This window comes from Bos mutus, chromosome 8 (assembly GCF_027580195.1).
Source record: "Bos mutus isolate GX-2022 chromosome 8, NWIPB_WYAK_1.1, whole genome shotgun sequence".
NCBI classification, from domain to species: domain Eukaryota; kingdom Metazoa; phylum Chordata; class Mammalia; order Artiodactyla; family Bovidae; genus Bos; species Bos mutus.
Window position 1 is genome coordinate 53002968 of NC_091624.1, and position 14786 is coordinate 53017753.

Here is a 14786-nt window from a genome sequence, read left to right on the forward strand (position 1 = left end):
GACACTGTGGACTTGAGGGTGGGGCTGGGGTGGGAAAGCAGTGTCCATTTTATCCTCTTCCTCCCTCAATAGGAGGAAGCTGAAGGGAAGGGAAAGGAGAGGTATTAGCAAAGCTGAGAAGGGAAGGAGGACATGCTATTTACAGGCGTGGACAAGGAATCTCTATATCTTCAAGTAGCACTCAGGTCATTCTCCAGCCACTGGAGTGGGAACTGGATTCAAAGGTTGTGACATGAAAATTGACCCCTGGTCTGGGCTAGCTCTCCCCACCTCCCTCCCACTCCCCCAGGGCAGCCCAGCTTTGAAAGGGGTCAGGGATAGGAACATTTCCCCTGAAAACCAGTGGCTTTTTTTTTTTTTTTTTTTTCACTTTAGAAAACGTTGCCAGTGTCCAGTGGACATCAAGCTGGGTGCACAATGGATGGGGTGAGTGTGGGGGGTATTGCTGTGGTAGACTCTGGGTTGGCTAGGGCAGAGCCTAGGAACAAGGTAGGTGCTGCTTAAGGATCTGCCGTGTCTGTGGTGTTAATCTATCTGGGAACCGAACTTTGAACTCGACAATGAGATCTCCCCGCTGGGTGGGCACCTTGGGGAAGGGAAGGCCCTCCCCACGGAGTCTCTTCACGGTGCCTGGCTTGATGACATCATTGCAGGGCAAAGGGATCACTCGGCCATCAATGGTGGGAATGTTCACGGTGCAGCCGCACAGCGCCTAGGGAAAATTAGAGAATGAGGAAAATGTAGGGTAGAGTGATTGGAAGGGAAGAAAAGTAAAAGTGGGGAAGAAAAAAATTTCCATCACTCCCACCCCCTGCCCAGTGAAAACATGATCTGATCCAGGCCCCACCTCCTTGAGGCTGATCAGGGCACTGTAGAGCACGTTGGTACCGTCTCGGCGGAAGTGTGCATGGGGCTTGTCTTTGAGCACAAAGACGATGTCGGCAGGGATGTTGTCAGGTGTGGCATCACCCTCTTTGGGGAAGGTGATCTTGGTGCCTTCCTTCCAGCCACGCTTGATGACAATATGCAGGATCTTGTCCTCGGTTCGCACAGTTCGCCCGTCAGGGTTGAGGCGCCGCCTTGTGATCTTCATGCGTTTGGTGGAGCCATGGTAGATTTCCTCCAGGGACACCCTCAACTCATGCACCACAGGTGGGTCCTGAACCTTGCGCCGAGGGTATAGTGGTTCTGGGGCTCGCCTTGGACCCCTACTCAGCCCATTGAAGCCAAAACGGCCAAAGGCGCCAAATGGGTCGTCATCTTCATCCACATCCATGTCATCTGGGTCAAAGCCACTGAAGGGACGAGCCGAGCGACTGCTGGCAAAGAAGATATCGAAGGGGTTGGAGCCTCCAAAGAAGGAGGCAAAGGTGGCATGGGGGTCTCCATGGAAGGTGTAGTGAAAGGAGCCACTGGAGCCACCGGAGGAACCGCCACCAGTCTTCAGGCCTGGAGGGAGAAGAAGTTAGGGGCAGTGCGGCTGGTCTCCGCCCCACCCCAGTCTCCTCCCCTTGCTCTCTAGCTCTCAGTTCATCAGCCTAGAGAAAGAAGCAACATTTAACCCCCACAGAGAGGGCTGGCCTAATAGAGTAAGAAAAATCTCTGGCAAGATTAGTTTCTACTTTTTTATAAACTTAATAATAATAAGGCACATCCTGAGGATCAAAGAGGCTGAAAAGCTAAGACTAGAAGACTTGTAGGATGCAACCTCCAGTGCTGTAATCTCTTCCATCTACCTGTGACCCAAAGATGTCTCACTAAGCCTTGAATAGCTGTCCTGGGGTCATATTACAAGTCATACCTGGCTGCCAGATTTACTTATCTCCAAAGACAGGGCAAGAGGCAGTCACAAAGAATTTGACCATCCAGGGGGCTAGTAAGTGACTTGTCCCAAATAAGGTAGGGGTATCATCAAGGAGGAAGTCCCCTCTCAGTCTACTTCAAGCACAGTTTCCTCTTTCTCTGACTCCCACCCAAATGGGAAATCAGGAGGGCCCTCAAAAGTAGGAAAGATCATTAGCCTGGAGAATACTTATTTCTCTACAAAAAGTTTTAAAATGCTTCATTCCCACACTCAGGGCTCACAGTGTTGCACAGCTCCAAGGGGTACCATGCACAAAAGGGGCAAGTGTAGACTGTGCAACACCCTGGAGTACACAACACCAAGCTTTCTCCCCATACCTTATGTCAGAGCAACCAAAATGCATGAATGAACTGGAACATTGCAGTGGTGACCCCAGCGACTCTCTCTGGAGTCAGGTTCTATCTCAGGGGCCCAGATTCCTGGAGGCAGTCTTCATGGGGCATGGTGGTGATGGTGATGGGAGTAGAGGGGGGCGGGGCATGTGTGGGGAGAAGAAGGAGGTTAACACTGAGAAATGATCTAGGGTATACAGACTCAGGGCTGGGGCCCAGGCTAGGGGAAGGGACTCTTCTCTTTGGGACCTATATCTTGATATTTATTGGCTGTGGAAGCCTGAGCCTGAATTAGCCTCCTATTTCCTGGGCCCACAAGAAGAGATTTGGGTTTCACTGAAGAGGCCAAGAGGCAAGCAATTCAGTGACTTGTAACAGCTGCCTCTTCATCCTTCCTAAGATTCAAAGTCTGTTCTTTCCTTCTACTGGGGGTCTGATTGTCAGGTGAACTCAAGAAGCTTGGCAGAGCTCAGTGAGAGAAATTGGTCTGATGATGACAGGAGGGGGTAATTTCTCTGCAAGGATTCCTGCTGTACCACTACTACACCCTTTTCAAGCTGGGAACAACTTGTCCCTAGCCAGGGTGCACAGAGTCTATATTCACAACTGTTCTGGCTGGCTACTGGGGAGGGGGCAGGGCAAACAGAAACACAACCTGCATTTCCAAGGCTGCTTCTCCCTTCCCAGGCCCTGGATGTCTCCTTAAGGTTGTTCTGTATCCCCAGGAGCCCTCCTGGGGTGTAGATCTGTGTTAGAACTAGTGTCTGGACCTAGGGCCCAAGCTTTGCCCTTCACTTAAGTTTGGTCTTGCAGAAAGAAGTCTACCAGCTTCTCTGGTGATTCAATGGTAAAGAATCTGCCTGCAATGCAGGAGTTCAATCCCTGGGTTGGGAAGATGCCCTGGAGAAGGAAATGACAACCCACTCCAGTATTCTTGCCTGCCGAGTCCCGTAGACAGAGGAGCCTGGCTGGCTATAATCCATGGGGTCACAAAAAACTTGGACACAATTTGGTGACTAAATAACCCAGCTCCTACCTTTTTCCTAATCAAGATGAGGCCAAGCAGAGGAATGAATGCAATTCCTAGACAGGTCACATGGTGGCATGGTGTCTGCACTGCTTTCCTCTTCCCAACCACTACCCTTCCCATCTCTCTACCCCAGAGAGAAACATTTCTTAGCTGAAAGAATACTGAGGATTCCAGCAACTGCCTGGTGAATCTGGGAATTGGCAAGTCTAATAGGTGAGGAGGGAATAATGGAAGGAATTTTGGCATGGAGAATGAGAAGAGAGGGTTGGGAGGACTAGGGTATACAGAGGATTGGGTCATGTAACACAAAGCAAGGGCTGGGGAGAGGAAAAGAACATTCTTTTGAGTACCTACTCTGTGTCAGGTACAGTACATATCATTAGCCCATCTAATTTTGAGACTAGAATGGGGAGACTGAGGAGGATAAAGTGAAAGAAAGGTAGATGCCACTGGGGAGGAAGGGCAGTTCCTCCTGGAAAGGAGAGTCCTCAGCTGTGACAATGTCTCTTAATATAGCCTGACAGGTGCTTGTGGCTGGCGGGTGGCAGGCGGCCCTGAGGGGCAGGCCCAGAATTAGCAGCTACATCATGCCCGTGGGATGTGCTGGGAGGAGCCGCCCTCTCAGAGGCTTTATTTGGACCTTTCCTGCCACCCTATGCGTGGCCACCAGCTACCCCAGGGAGGGGGCAAGTTGCCAGCAGCAGTTCCCGTTCCACTCTTGGATCCCTGCCACTTCCTCAGGGAGTCGAAACTCTAACTCTGTTCTGCTGGCCTGAAGTGGGCAGGAATGGGGCAGGGAAGGGGACAACCATCTCTAGCTCAGAGCTCCAGTAGTTAATTCCCCGGCTGCTTAAGGGCCAAACTTTTATGCTGATGATTGTAAATGCTCTGTCCTCAGAGAGCCACACACTCCCTTTCCTAACCTTCCCCATCAGCCAATGAAGCAGCAGGGACTTCAGGCAGGACTAATAAGGCTGGGAGGGAAAGAAGGGCGGGGAAGGCCTCTGGCTCTAGCTTCTCTAAGGCCTGAACTTGAGGAGGGAGAGGGGCAGAGAAAGGCAGGGAGAGGGATGGGGAGCTGAGACTGGGGAGTGTGTGGTCTCTTTTTTCCTCTGGATGTCAGTGCTGGGAACACTTGTGCCTCTCACCCTTTTCTCGGTCTCCAGTTCCCTGCTTTGAGAACTAGGTCACCCAGGACCCCCAACAAGGAAAGACATCCAGTATCAGGCTGGGGCACTGCCCTCTTACCTTCCTCCCCATACTGGTCATACAGGCCCCGTTTCTTAGGGTCACTCAGCACATCATAGGCCTCTGCAATCTCCTTAAACTTCTCCTCAGCGTTGGGTTCTTTGTTCTTATCTGGATGGTACTTCAAGGCCATCTTCCGATAGGCTTTCTTGATCTCATCCTCGTTGGCTCCAGACGGGATCCCAAGAATCTTGTAGTAATCCTTTCCCATCACAGCCACTGGACCGGCACTGGTCTCCTTGTTTCTGAAAGAAACCAGGGCTGATCCTTGATGCCACTGTTCCCTTCTACCCCGGTCCTATTCCTGATGATCTTGAAGTTCCTAAATGACTCACTGTGTAACTTTCAGCAGGTCATGCCTGTTCTGTGGGCCTCTGTCTCTCCATCAGTATGATGAAAGGTTTGGACTAGAAGATCTCTTCCAGCTCTGACATTCTAGGATTCTGTGATTCTTTGTTTAGCTCCTGGGTTTTCCCAACAGGAAGCTGGGGGCTGTGGCCCAAGTCTCGGGGCTATTCTAAGGCCTAGGTCCTTGGGCCAGACTGAGGACCCCCACGAGCCCAGCTGAGGGTGGCGGTACCATGGACTGACAGATCCACACACAGGAGCTGGCCAAGATCAGCGTACTGGGTGAGGTCACCTGAGCATCGTGGTCTCCTACGCCATGCCTCAGGCATGGTGCCCAGGCTAAGGGCAGCTGGGGCAGTGGCCCAGGACTGGGGACGGGCCTGGGTCTTCAGCCAGATGCCTTGGCCAGCCAGGCTGAGTCAGGTGTGGGTGCTGAATTCCTCTCTGCCATTGGAGACCCCAGGTCTTCCTACCCCCACTCCCCAAATTATGCTAAGCCTCAAGTGTGATTCAGATCAGAGGATGACTAACAGCCTTGGAAACTGCTGTTTCTAACTCCCTCATTAGCACGGGGGTGACACTGCCCTTCTAACCAGGGCAACAGTTTGCTTTACTCATTTCCCAGTGTCTACACACAAAACTGTGTTTGAAGACATGTCTGTGCTGTGTAAGCATCAGTGTTAGTGAACAAAAGCATCCTAGGGTAGGGTCTTTTTAACCTTAGTTTTTAGGAGACAGTTGGGCACTAACCAACATTTCCTCAATACCTTTTCTACCAGTTCTTCTCTCTCACCTGCTGCATGGTTTAGGATCTGGCCCAGTGCCAGGCCCATACTCCTTTGATAATCCCTTGCATGCTGGGTGCAAGGGCATTTGTTATTTATATGAGGGAGAAACACAGGACTCTTAATTCTTTCACTCTAATCTCCCTCCATCAATGTCTCTGTGGTGGATATGAAGGAAGGGCATTTTCCTGTAGCTAGAGCTATTTGGGGGAATGGCCAGAAGCCATTCTCCGACCCAAGACTTGGCCAACCCCTGCCAAAGCCCAGAGTCTTTCTAGCAATGTCCTGGGCTGGCAGCCACAGCTGAGGCCTGCTTTTCTGCCTCTGATTGCTTCAGAGAGGTATACAGAGTTTCCTGGCAGGAGTAAGGGTTATAATGGGTAAGGGGAGGCCTCAAGGCTTCAGGTAGACAAGGACAAGAGCCCTAACTCCTGCCCCCACAGGGCCTGTTACAGGTGGCTGGGTTGACTCATGGTTCTGGGAGTCATCTCACTCTGATGAAGAGAAGGCTCCAGTAAGGTGGGTACTCCCCCTTCTCCCTACCAGCATGTCATGCCTGGTGGGGGGAGGCTGAAGTTGGGGGAGGCAGAAAAGAAAGAGCATCTGGGGGAGGGCAGCCATTTTCAGAAGCAGCAGTAAAAGCCGTCTGAGAGGGAGCTGGGGGTGGTCTGCCACCATCTCTGCCTCAGCCCACACTTTCTTTCCCCTGAAACTGGGAAGGAACCCTATCACACCAAAAGGGTGCCCCCAGAGAACTACAGCACCCTTTAGGCTGAGGGTGAGTGGAATGGCTTGGTACTGCTCTCATCCTCCCCTCGCTGTCCCTGCATTACCTCTTCGTATGGCCAGTTTCCTCCCTGGCAACCACCTGCTTGCTGTTCTAGATCTATAATTCTCTTGCCTCCACAGACATAGGGCAAGCTCTTTCAGGAATTGCCTTTTTTCTTTCCTCCCTCCTTCCCTCCCTCCCATACCCATGAGCCACATGTTGGAATGACAAAGGAATCCCATGGTGTGGCACTGCCTTGGATGGAGAGAATGTTAATGTAGAGGCAGGAATGAAAAATGAGAAATAGCAAGGGGGACTGATCCAGGAAAGGGGAATGATTGATACAGAAAATGAAGTACTGAGGGAGGGGGATGAAGGATGAGAAATGGAAATGTCTGAGGTGGCAAATGGGTTACCAATGGGATGTAAAGAGTTGAAATACTAGAGGAGGTATTTGTGGAAGATGGATGCCTGAATGGTTTGGTATAGGAGATGAATGACAAGGGGTGCAGTTCATTCAAATGTAAGGGTGGGACGGAGGGGGATTCTTATATGTAATTGGGGATGAGATGAGATGGAGGAAGCAGATAGGCAATGGAGGGGGATATGACATGAAGAATTTGACTTGGTATGGATATGAGTGCCCTTCTCCAGAGGGACTTACCGAAACTTTACAAACCCATTCAGCGTCCACGCTCGAAGTTTTAAGGGCTCCAGCTGAATTTTAAACATCAAGCTGGCTAAGAAGTCTTCTCCCCAGAAGTGTGGGAAGCTCCGGAAAGCTCCTCGGGCCTGTAGTGGGGGTGCTGCTGGGGATGGGCAGGAGAGCACTGTGCGCTTAAACATGCCCAGCCCAGCCCCTCACCTCGGATCGCTCCACCGGAGCCCGCTTGGAAAGCTGAAGCTCTGGAAAGCCACCTCCTCAGCGTCTCGGGCACTTGCCCAGCAAGCCTTGTCCGGTGCAGCAGGAGCTGGACCTGATCCCCAGGTGTGGAGAGTGAAGGGGTAGGGTCCCGAGATCACCTGCTCTCAGGTGCAGCGAGGTCTGGCTGATTGTGAATGGCTGTATGGCAGTGTGACAGTAAGGCTGGCAGTTCGAAGAGCGAGTGCTTGTGAGTGGCAGCGTGTGTACCTGTGACAGGTGTGATTGTCTGTGAGGGCCTTAGAGGCAGTGTGTTCTTCTCGCCTCTCCTGGGGAGGAGCAGACCCCAATCCCCAAGAATCTACTCAATGAAGTCACTGACGGGGAGTCTCCTCCCTCGCAGATGGGCGGGGTGGGGCGGGACAGAGCTCGGCTGGGACAAAAGGCGCGGCGAGGAGAGGAGGGGAGGGAAGGGGAGGGGGCTCCGGCGGAGGAGGGTGGTCGGTGATGTCACCGGCGCTGGCTGACTGGGCTGGCTCAGAAACGCCTCCGCAGAACCCAGTGCGACCCGGCCCGACCCTCCCCCGCTTAGACGCTGGCTGCCCACTCTAAGAGGGTCGCGGACATCAAGCACCTTGCAGACTCCGCGTCCCCACACCCCCGCGGCGGAAGAGTCGATGGGCCCTCAGTGTCCTGATCCCCGCTCCCCCCGAATTAAGACCCCTGGCTTCGCGACGCCCCAATCCCCACCCCCGGGACCCTCGAGTCCTGGCTCGGCGTCCTCACCGGTGAGGAGCTGCGGGCGCCGCCGCGGTCCGTCAGACAGCCGCTGCCCCCACCCCCGGCTCTGGCTCCGCCGCCTCCACTAGGGACAGGAGTCGCCCGCCCGCCGGCGGCAGACAGCCGGCCCGGGAACCCGCCCCCACAGCTCCGCCTCCGTACTGCCCATTGCGCCGTCTGCCCGTCACTCAGCTCAGCCTCTGTTGTAATTGGACAGCTTTCAACGAGTGGTTCTGTGGTAGCCGTCCCTTCCTCCGCCCCTGTCACCCGGCCACACGCGCACACATTCCGGGCAGTGATTGGTATGAGTCTGATTGGTGCACTCTGGAATCAATCAACCACACCTCTTCGCTATCTGGTCATGTCATTGGTGAAAGGGACAGAGGGCGGCAACTCTTCGCGCCCTTTGATTTTATTGGTTGGTCAGTGGGGCTTAGACCCGAGTTGGGGGACAACTATTTTAGTCCAATCTCCGGTTTGAGAAGGTGGGACGTACTGGCCGCTGCTCGAATCTCGGGAGAACCTTCTGGAACCCCTGCAACGTCAAAGGCAGGCTTAAAGGAAAACTGCGCCTACCAGTTGGCGGTGACTCTGGGCATTCTTTCCTTTCTTCATTTAGGAGAGTAGGGGAGAGAATAGTGCACCCTGGGAGGTGTAGTCCTTGGACCAGGGTCAAAAGGTCATTCCTTCTTACCTGTCTTCCATTGAACCGTGAACTTACCTTGCCCTGACCTGATTTAGCTTTACCTTACCGTGACCCGGAGTTGACCTGATGTGACCTAACTGAATCTCAAAATAGGCCCCGGTAGATGTGCATAGTACTCTTCCTGCTCTTTTCTTTGTAACCTGGTAGTTCTCCACAATTTTAGCACCTCCATAATTCCCTTTCTGAGTCCCCTTTTTATCCTCTGTATGTTTCTCTCATTCGTGTTCCCTCATGAGCAGCCCCTTCTCAGCAACCCGCATGATACCCATTAAAGTTCTTCCTATTATCTTTCATTTTACTTCCCCTTTGAGTTACCATTAAGGTAACACATGTTTTAGACCCGTTTGACTTTCCTCCCTTCTTGCCCCATAGGATCTCCTGTCTTTCGCCCATGATCTTTTGCCTTACTCTATTCTTAATCCTTATTTATTCCCATGAGCTCCCCTATCCTCGTCCCCCTTTTAATCCTTCATCTCAGTTCCACATGATCTTCTTTCTTAACACCCTCATAATCTCCCATTTCAGTACCCCCACCCCCATTAATTCTCAGCCCCAGTGTCCCCGATGTTCAGAGCAGGCAGGGCTGCGGAGGCGGTTGCCAGCGGAAGCCGACGCTTGAGCAGACACGGTGCCTGGCGCCCACGTCACTGTCTCCCAGGCCCATCTGTGCTAGAGGGAGCGGGGGTGGAGAGGGGGTAATCCAGGGGTGAAGAGAGGGAAGGAGTTCTTGGGAGCTTTGAGGACAAAGGAAGGGCCAGAGCAGAAGCTGTCACCTCTCTTTCCTTGTGGTTTCCCAGAGGCAGAGTATGAACACCCATGAAGTCATGCAAACTAGATGGAGCTTGAAACTGAAGCTTAGGGCATCAATATCTAGGACACAGAACAGAACAAGAGGGGAGTCTAGGGGTCCTAAGATCAGGTCTGCCTATTCTCTGCCTGATCTGGCTTTCTGGTTATCATGATGGGTATTCCAGGAATAAAGGGGTGTGAAGGAAGGAAAGGAAGTGTGGTAAGAGGAGGCAGGGTGAGGGGGGATAAGGAGAGGAGGGAGAGAAGATGGGGTAAGGGAGTAGAGGAGTAGAGGCAGGTGAGAACAGGTGTAGGGGGTGGGGAGAGGAGGGGGGAATATGGGTGAGGGGGTGGAGGGAGGGGAGATGGATGAGGGAAAGGGGATGGGGGTGGAGATGGATTGATTAGCAAAGGGATGGGATAGAGAGATGAGGTGAGAAGGCATGAGAAAGGGAGGGGAGGTTGGGTGGTGATTGAATGAAATAGTGTGACATGGAGGTGGGAAAGGGAGGGTGAGGGGGCTCAGGACTGGTACTGGCTCCTAAGGGCTCTCAATCTTCCACCTCCAGATTCATGGGGGCCTGGACTGTGGGAGGCTCTGCTTCTTCCTATTCCAGTTCTGTCTATTTTGCCTCCTCCAGCCTTGCCTGTGCCAACACGGAGGCAGAGTTTAGTCACCGGCCTTTACCTGGTCCCAGCTAATGCTTACGTGTTGGCTTAGACCTTCAAGGGGGCAGAGCTGTGCCTTCAGTTATTGGTGGCACAGATTCTGTTGTTTGCCAAGTTTGCAGTTGCTGTCCTGTGTCCCATTGTCCTGGGTATCAGGTGTGTGTGAGAGGAACCAGGGGTGCCTCAGGGTGTGGCAAAGGGTGTGAGGAAGTAGGCTCTGAAGGCAGACTGTTGACCTTGTGACGTTGCTTACTATGGTGCCTAATTTCCTCTTTTGTAAAATGGAGATAGAAAACAGCTGTACCTCATAGGATTGTTGAGGGTTAATTAAGGTGACACATGTAGTGCTGACAGCTTGGCCTGAAGTTAATGCTCAAGAAAGTTAACTTATTCTATATGTTCACAGATATCTGGATATGTGAGTGCATCTATAAACGTTGGAGTCTGGAAATTATTTGTAGTGTTGTGTTTATCATGCAATTTATGAGTGAAAGTGTATCTGTTTAATTATTTTTGCACAGTAGTGTGCTTGATTCTATGTTATTTATTGTAGGTATGTGATTTTGTGTTACTGTACATGTATGATTAAGTGTAGGCCGGTGTCTGTCTACATGACAAAAAGTGGATGAAATAAGGCTTCATGGCTGTTGGTATGCTGACACTGTCTGCCTTTGTATGCATGCATCTGTGATCTTGTCAGTTCCAAACACCCCCCATTCACCCTCTCTCCCTCTGGAGACGTCACAACCATAGATGTCCCTCATTTCCTCACCCTGAGGGAACCGGAACCGGGGGCAGGGGCGGGGGTGGGTGCCAGTGAGGAGGTGTTTAGACAGGAGCACATGTTCCCTCCCAGACTGTGCATGGGAGGGGGAGACCTCTCTCACGTATATCCTGAAGGCTCCAGAGGAAGTGCTCCCCCCAGCCTGTTCTCAGTTCCCTGTCTTGTCACCATGGCAGCAGTTGCCAGGGGCTCCCAGGGTTGCTAAGATCTGGGTGTGGGAGGCTGCCAGCACTGTTGCCAGTAGAAACAGAGAATCCTGGGGGAAAGGAAGACTACCCCCACGCTGCCGGCTTTATGCAGTGACAGGACTGTTTCTTGGACCTCTCCTGTGTCCCAAAATTGATCCTATAATTTGTATGTGGCAGTACTAGGGTTGGTGGGGGGCTTTAACAGGAAGCTGGAACTAGAATACAGAAATTCACATTCTGAAGAGATAAGGGGCTCTAGCCTGGCTATTCCTATCTTTAAGGTTGGGAGGCTCTTAGAAATTAGTGATTTCCTTATTCTGTCCACTATCACTTGTACTTCTCCCCTGGCAATATCTCTTCTTAAGTTCTCCAATGGAATGGTACTTATCTGATGTTTCACCTCCTGTAGGAATACCTGTTGACCCCATTATCCACTGACTCCTTTCTGTAGTCAGACTCTCTGCATATCACCTAGATACACACTTCATGCTGACAGTTTAGCCCAGAATTCAGCCCCACAATGAGCCCCAACTTTGGCCTCAGCCTGAGACACTGATATTGGTCTTAGTCATGGATCAGGTAGTTCCCCCATCCAGCCTCAGTCTAAGCCTTCTCCTAGATCTTTTCAGATGAGCCCTAATCTTGACACTGATACTTGAACACTGACCAGTCTTCTAACTCCCAGGTACTTGTCTAGTGTCTCCCTGCCTGTTCTGAACCTACACTGACTAGTTGTCATCTTTTTTTAGTCGCTAAGATGTGTCAGGCTCTTTGTGACCCCATGGAGTGTAGCCCGCCAGGCTCCGCTGTCCCTGGGATTCTCCAGCAAGAATACGGGAGTGGGTTGCTATTTCTTTCTCAAGGGGATCTTTCCAACCCGGATTGAACCCATCGCTCCTGCTTAGCAGGTGAATTGTTTACCACTGAGCCACCGGGAAGCCCTGCAATGACTAGTACCATAAAAGTTCAAAGGGTTTTTTTTTTTTTTTTTTTTTGCTTTGGGGTGAGAGAACAGTACTGGGAATGACCATCAGAGGGCGTGCAACATCAGGTTCTGAGCACATGCTTCTCAGAGCCCACCTGGAAAGGGGATAATAGGCGAATTATGATATTGGATCTCTTCTCTCAGGTCAGGGCTCCGAGCTGGAGGCACAGCAGTTGGTCTAAGAGGTTGAACTAAAGAAATTAAGGCTTCCAGCTCAGTAATGCTGATGTTTTGGGGTCATGTGGGTCTGTACAAGCTTGGATCTCCCTATAGTTCAGCAGGCCTCAGGGCTGGGGTTACAGTACAATTCGGTTCAGTTGCTCAGTCGTGTCTGACCCTTTGCGACCCCATGAATCACAGCACGCCAGGCCTCCCTGTCCATCACCAACCCCAAGAATTCACTCAAACTCACGTCCATCAAGTCGGTGATGCCATCCAGCCATCTCATCCTCTGTCTTCCCCTTCTCCTCCTGCCCCCAATCCCTCCCAGCATCAGAGTCTTTTCCAATGAGTCAACTCTTCACATGAGGTGGCCAAAGTATTGGAGTTTCAGCCTCAGCATCAGTCCTTCCAATGAACAGTAGAAGGTGCCTAACTACTTACTGGCGTCGCAGGCCTCAAGAGAACTGGAGACCTGGGAAGGCATTTCACCCTCAACGTCATATTTATGTCATATGCATGTATGGCTTCACTACCTTCCCTGGTATTCAGTTGTCTTTTGGTCCTATTGAGCAGAAATCTGCCCCTCCTCCACCTTTGATCTTAGCTCTGTTCTTGAGGTCATATCAACCTCACTGGTCCCATCTACCAGACCTCAGCCATTTGCATCCCTCAAATCTGCTCCTCGATAGGGTGAACATGTCTCAGGCCTTCATGGGTTCCTCCTCTGCCTTGTTCAGTTCCAGCTACTAAGACCATGTTCCCCCAGCTGTGGTTCCAGCTACTAAGACCATGTTCCCCTGGCTGTGGTTCAGTTCATGATGCCTGGCTCTGATTAGCTTTTTCCAGGGGTGCCAGTCAGCATACTAGCCAGCCCACGTCCCTCCTCTGACCCTTTCTTTCCATGTAGCCTCAGGTTACATCTTCACCAAGTGAAGACTGCATCCTCTGCTCTCCCTGACCTGCTAAATCACATCCTGCCTGTTTTGTACCTATTATAATTTTAAAGGAATGTTATTGTTTATTAAAAAACAAAGATACTTGAAAGTAATGAAATAAAAAACATTTTGGCAATACCTTCTGAGTTTTAGGGCAGTCCTTGGATTTGGTAGTCTCTGTATTTGATGCTTCCTTAGATGGGACAAGGAGGGACTTAAGTGCTCACTTTAGCAGCACATATGCTGAAATTGGAACATTACAGAGATGATTTGCATGGCTTCTGCACAAGGATGACATGCAAATTCATGGAGCATTCTATATTTTTGTTTTCGATGAGTATTAAAATGTAATAATGTAAAGTGACTGTGTATATGAATAAATGAGTATATTAAAAAAAAAAAAGAGGGACTGAAAATCTCTAACGGTCTTGGCTGTGACTTCAGCACTGTGGACAGAGGCCAATGGAAGTATCCCCAGCTATGCCTGGGAGGGGGTGGTGCACGGAGTGATACACACACAGCCTTTAGGGGCCAGAAATTCTTGCTGTTCACTCAGTGCCTTACAGTGTAGCAAGCTCTTTTCAATTACCAATTTTATCCTGTCTTCACTCAACTATCAGCCTAGGAGGCAGACAAAATGAAGTGTTTTCCAGATTTTTACAGATGAGGAAACTGAAGTTTAGCAAGGCCAGACTAAACAACCCTATGAGTGGGGTGGGAGAGAGAACACTAATTACTCCACATTTAGCAAATTTAGTGATCACTGCTCTACTCTGGCTCAAGTGCACTCCTCTTTATCTCTAGGGAAAGTCAGAGTGGGTGGAAGTTTTTGTGGAACCGAAGCTCCAGCCAACCCTGGGAACAAGTGGCAGTTGGTATGAGGAACAGAGCTGGGAGGGTCTGAAGTTCCAGTCGACTGTCTGAATGAGAGTGGGGAAACCTTTCTTGTCATGAGGGTTCACAGAGGTCCAGCTTTCATGCCTTTTTTCTCTGTCCCAGTGCTTGACTTCACTGAGCCTGGAAACAGGAGAAAGGATTTGTAGGATGTTATTGTGTCTGAGCCTGATGGAGTTCTGTGGGAAAATTCCAGGAAGGAGTGGTGTGGGAGTCTGTGAGTGAAGGGGGTGAGTTGTGCAGGTGGTTAAGAAAGCCTCTGATGGGGGCTACATGCCTGGCTACCTATGTATGCCTCTTCCCTGGGGATGGAAACAGAAGGTGCTGGACCATACAGCAACTTTATTTGAGGTGTACTTTGACAGGCAGCACAATAAATTAAGAGCATGGGCACCGAAATCAGACTGCCTGACTCCCCTACTTCCTAGCTTTGTGACTGTGGAACCTCACTTTTACTTTCTCATCTGTAATACAAATCACATAGGATTGTTTTGAAGATTAGCTTATGCAAAGCACTTAGAACTGCCCAGTACATAGTAAGTGCTAAAATATTAGCAATTAACAGTTGATTCTTGAACAATGTGGGAATTAGGGGAGCTGATGCCCCTGCCACAAAAATCCTCTTGTAACTTTATAATTGGGCCTCCATATCCCTG

The 14786-nt window shown here is 50.9% G+C and overlaps 2 protein-coding genes and 1 non-coding gene across 8 annotated transcripts in view; 2 read left to right on the forward strand and 1 right to left on the reverse strand.

The window, feature by feature from the left end:
• Nucleotides 1-12: 12 nt before the first annotated feature.
• Nucleotides 13-7233, reverse strand: DNAJB5 (DnaJ heat shock protein family (Hsp40) member B5). The gene is made up of 4 exons (XM_014479774.2): nucleotides 7041-7233; nucleotides 4475-4719; nucleotides 848-1449; nucleotides 13-712 (listed from the first exon to the last, which is right to left on the reverse strand). Exons 1-4 carry the CDS (start codon nucleotides 7220-7222, stop codon nucleotides 479-481), a joined length of 1263 nt encoding a protein of 420 aa, XP_014335260.1. The 5' UTR covers nucleotides 7223-7233; the 3' UTR covers nucleotides 13-478.
• The window catches only part of SPATA31F3 (SPATA31 subfamily F member 3), a 102991-nt gene continuing 94217 nt past the window's right edge, over nucleotides 6013-14786 (forward strand). For 3 of the 6 annotated variants that reach the window (XM_070375709.1, XM_070375708.1, XM_070375712.1), the window contains exon 1: nucleotides 6031-6126. The gene's annotated coding sequence lies outside the window, so the exon portion shown is untranslated. Of the gene's footprint in view, nucleotides 6127-14786 lie in introns of all 6 variants that reach the window. The other 3 variants (XM_070375713.1, XM_070375707.1, XM_070375714.1) reach the window with 2 other exon arrangements.
• LOC138989070 (U6 spliceosomal RNA) lies at nucleotides 13456-13562 on the forward strand. Its single transcript, XR_011465303.1, has one exon. It is a non-coding gene; the product is annotated as a U6 spliceosomal RNA (small nuclear RNA).

What these genes read in the sequence shown, in the direction of transcription:
- DNAJB5 (XM_014479774.2), bottom strand. Translation starts at nt 7,222, where the DNA reads ATGTTTAAGCGCACAGTGCTCTCCTGCCCATCCCCAGCAGCACCCCCA. An exon ending in AATGGGTTTGTAAAGTTTCG is followed by an intron (nt 4,720 to 7,040) that starts GTAAGTCCCTCT and finishes GGTTTCTTTCAG; the next exon opens with AAACAAGGAGACCAGTGCCG. An exon ending in CCCTGATCAGCCTCAAGGAG is followed by an intron (nt 713 to 847) that starts GTGGGGCCTGGA and finishes AATTTTCCCTAG; the next exon opens with GCGCTGTGCGGCTGCACCGT.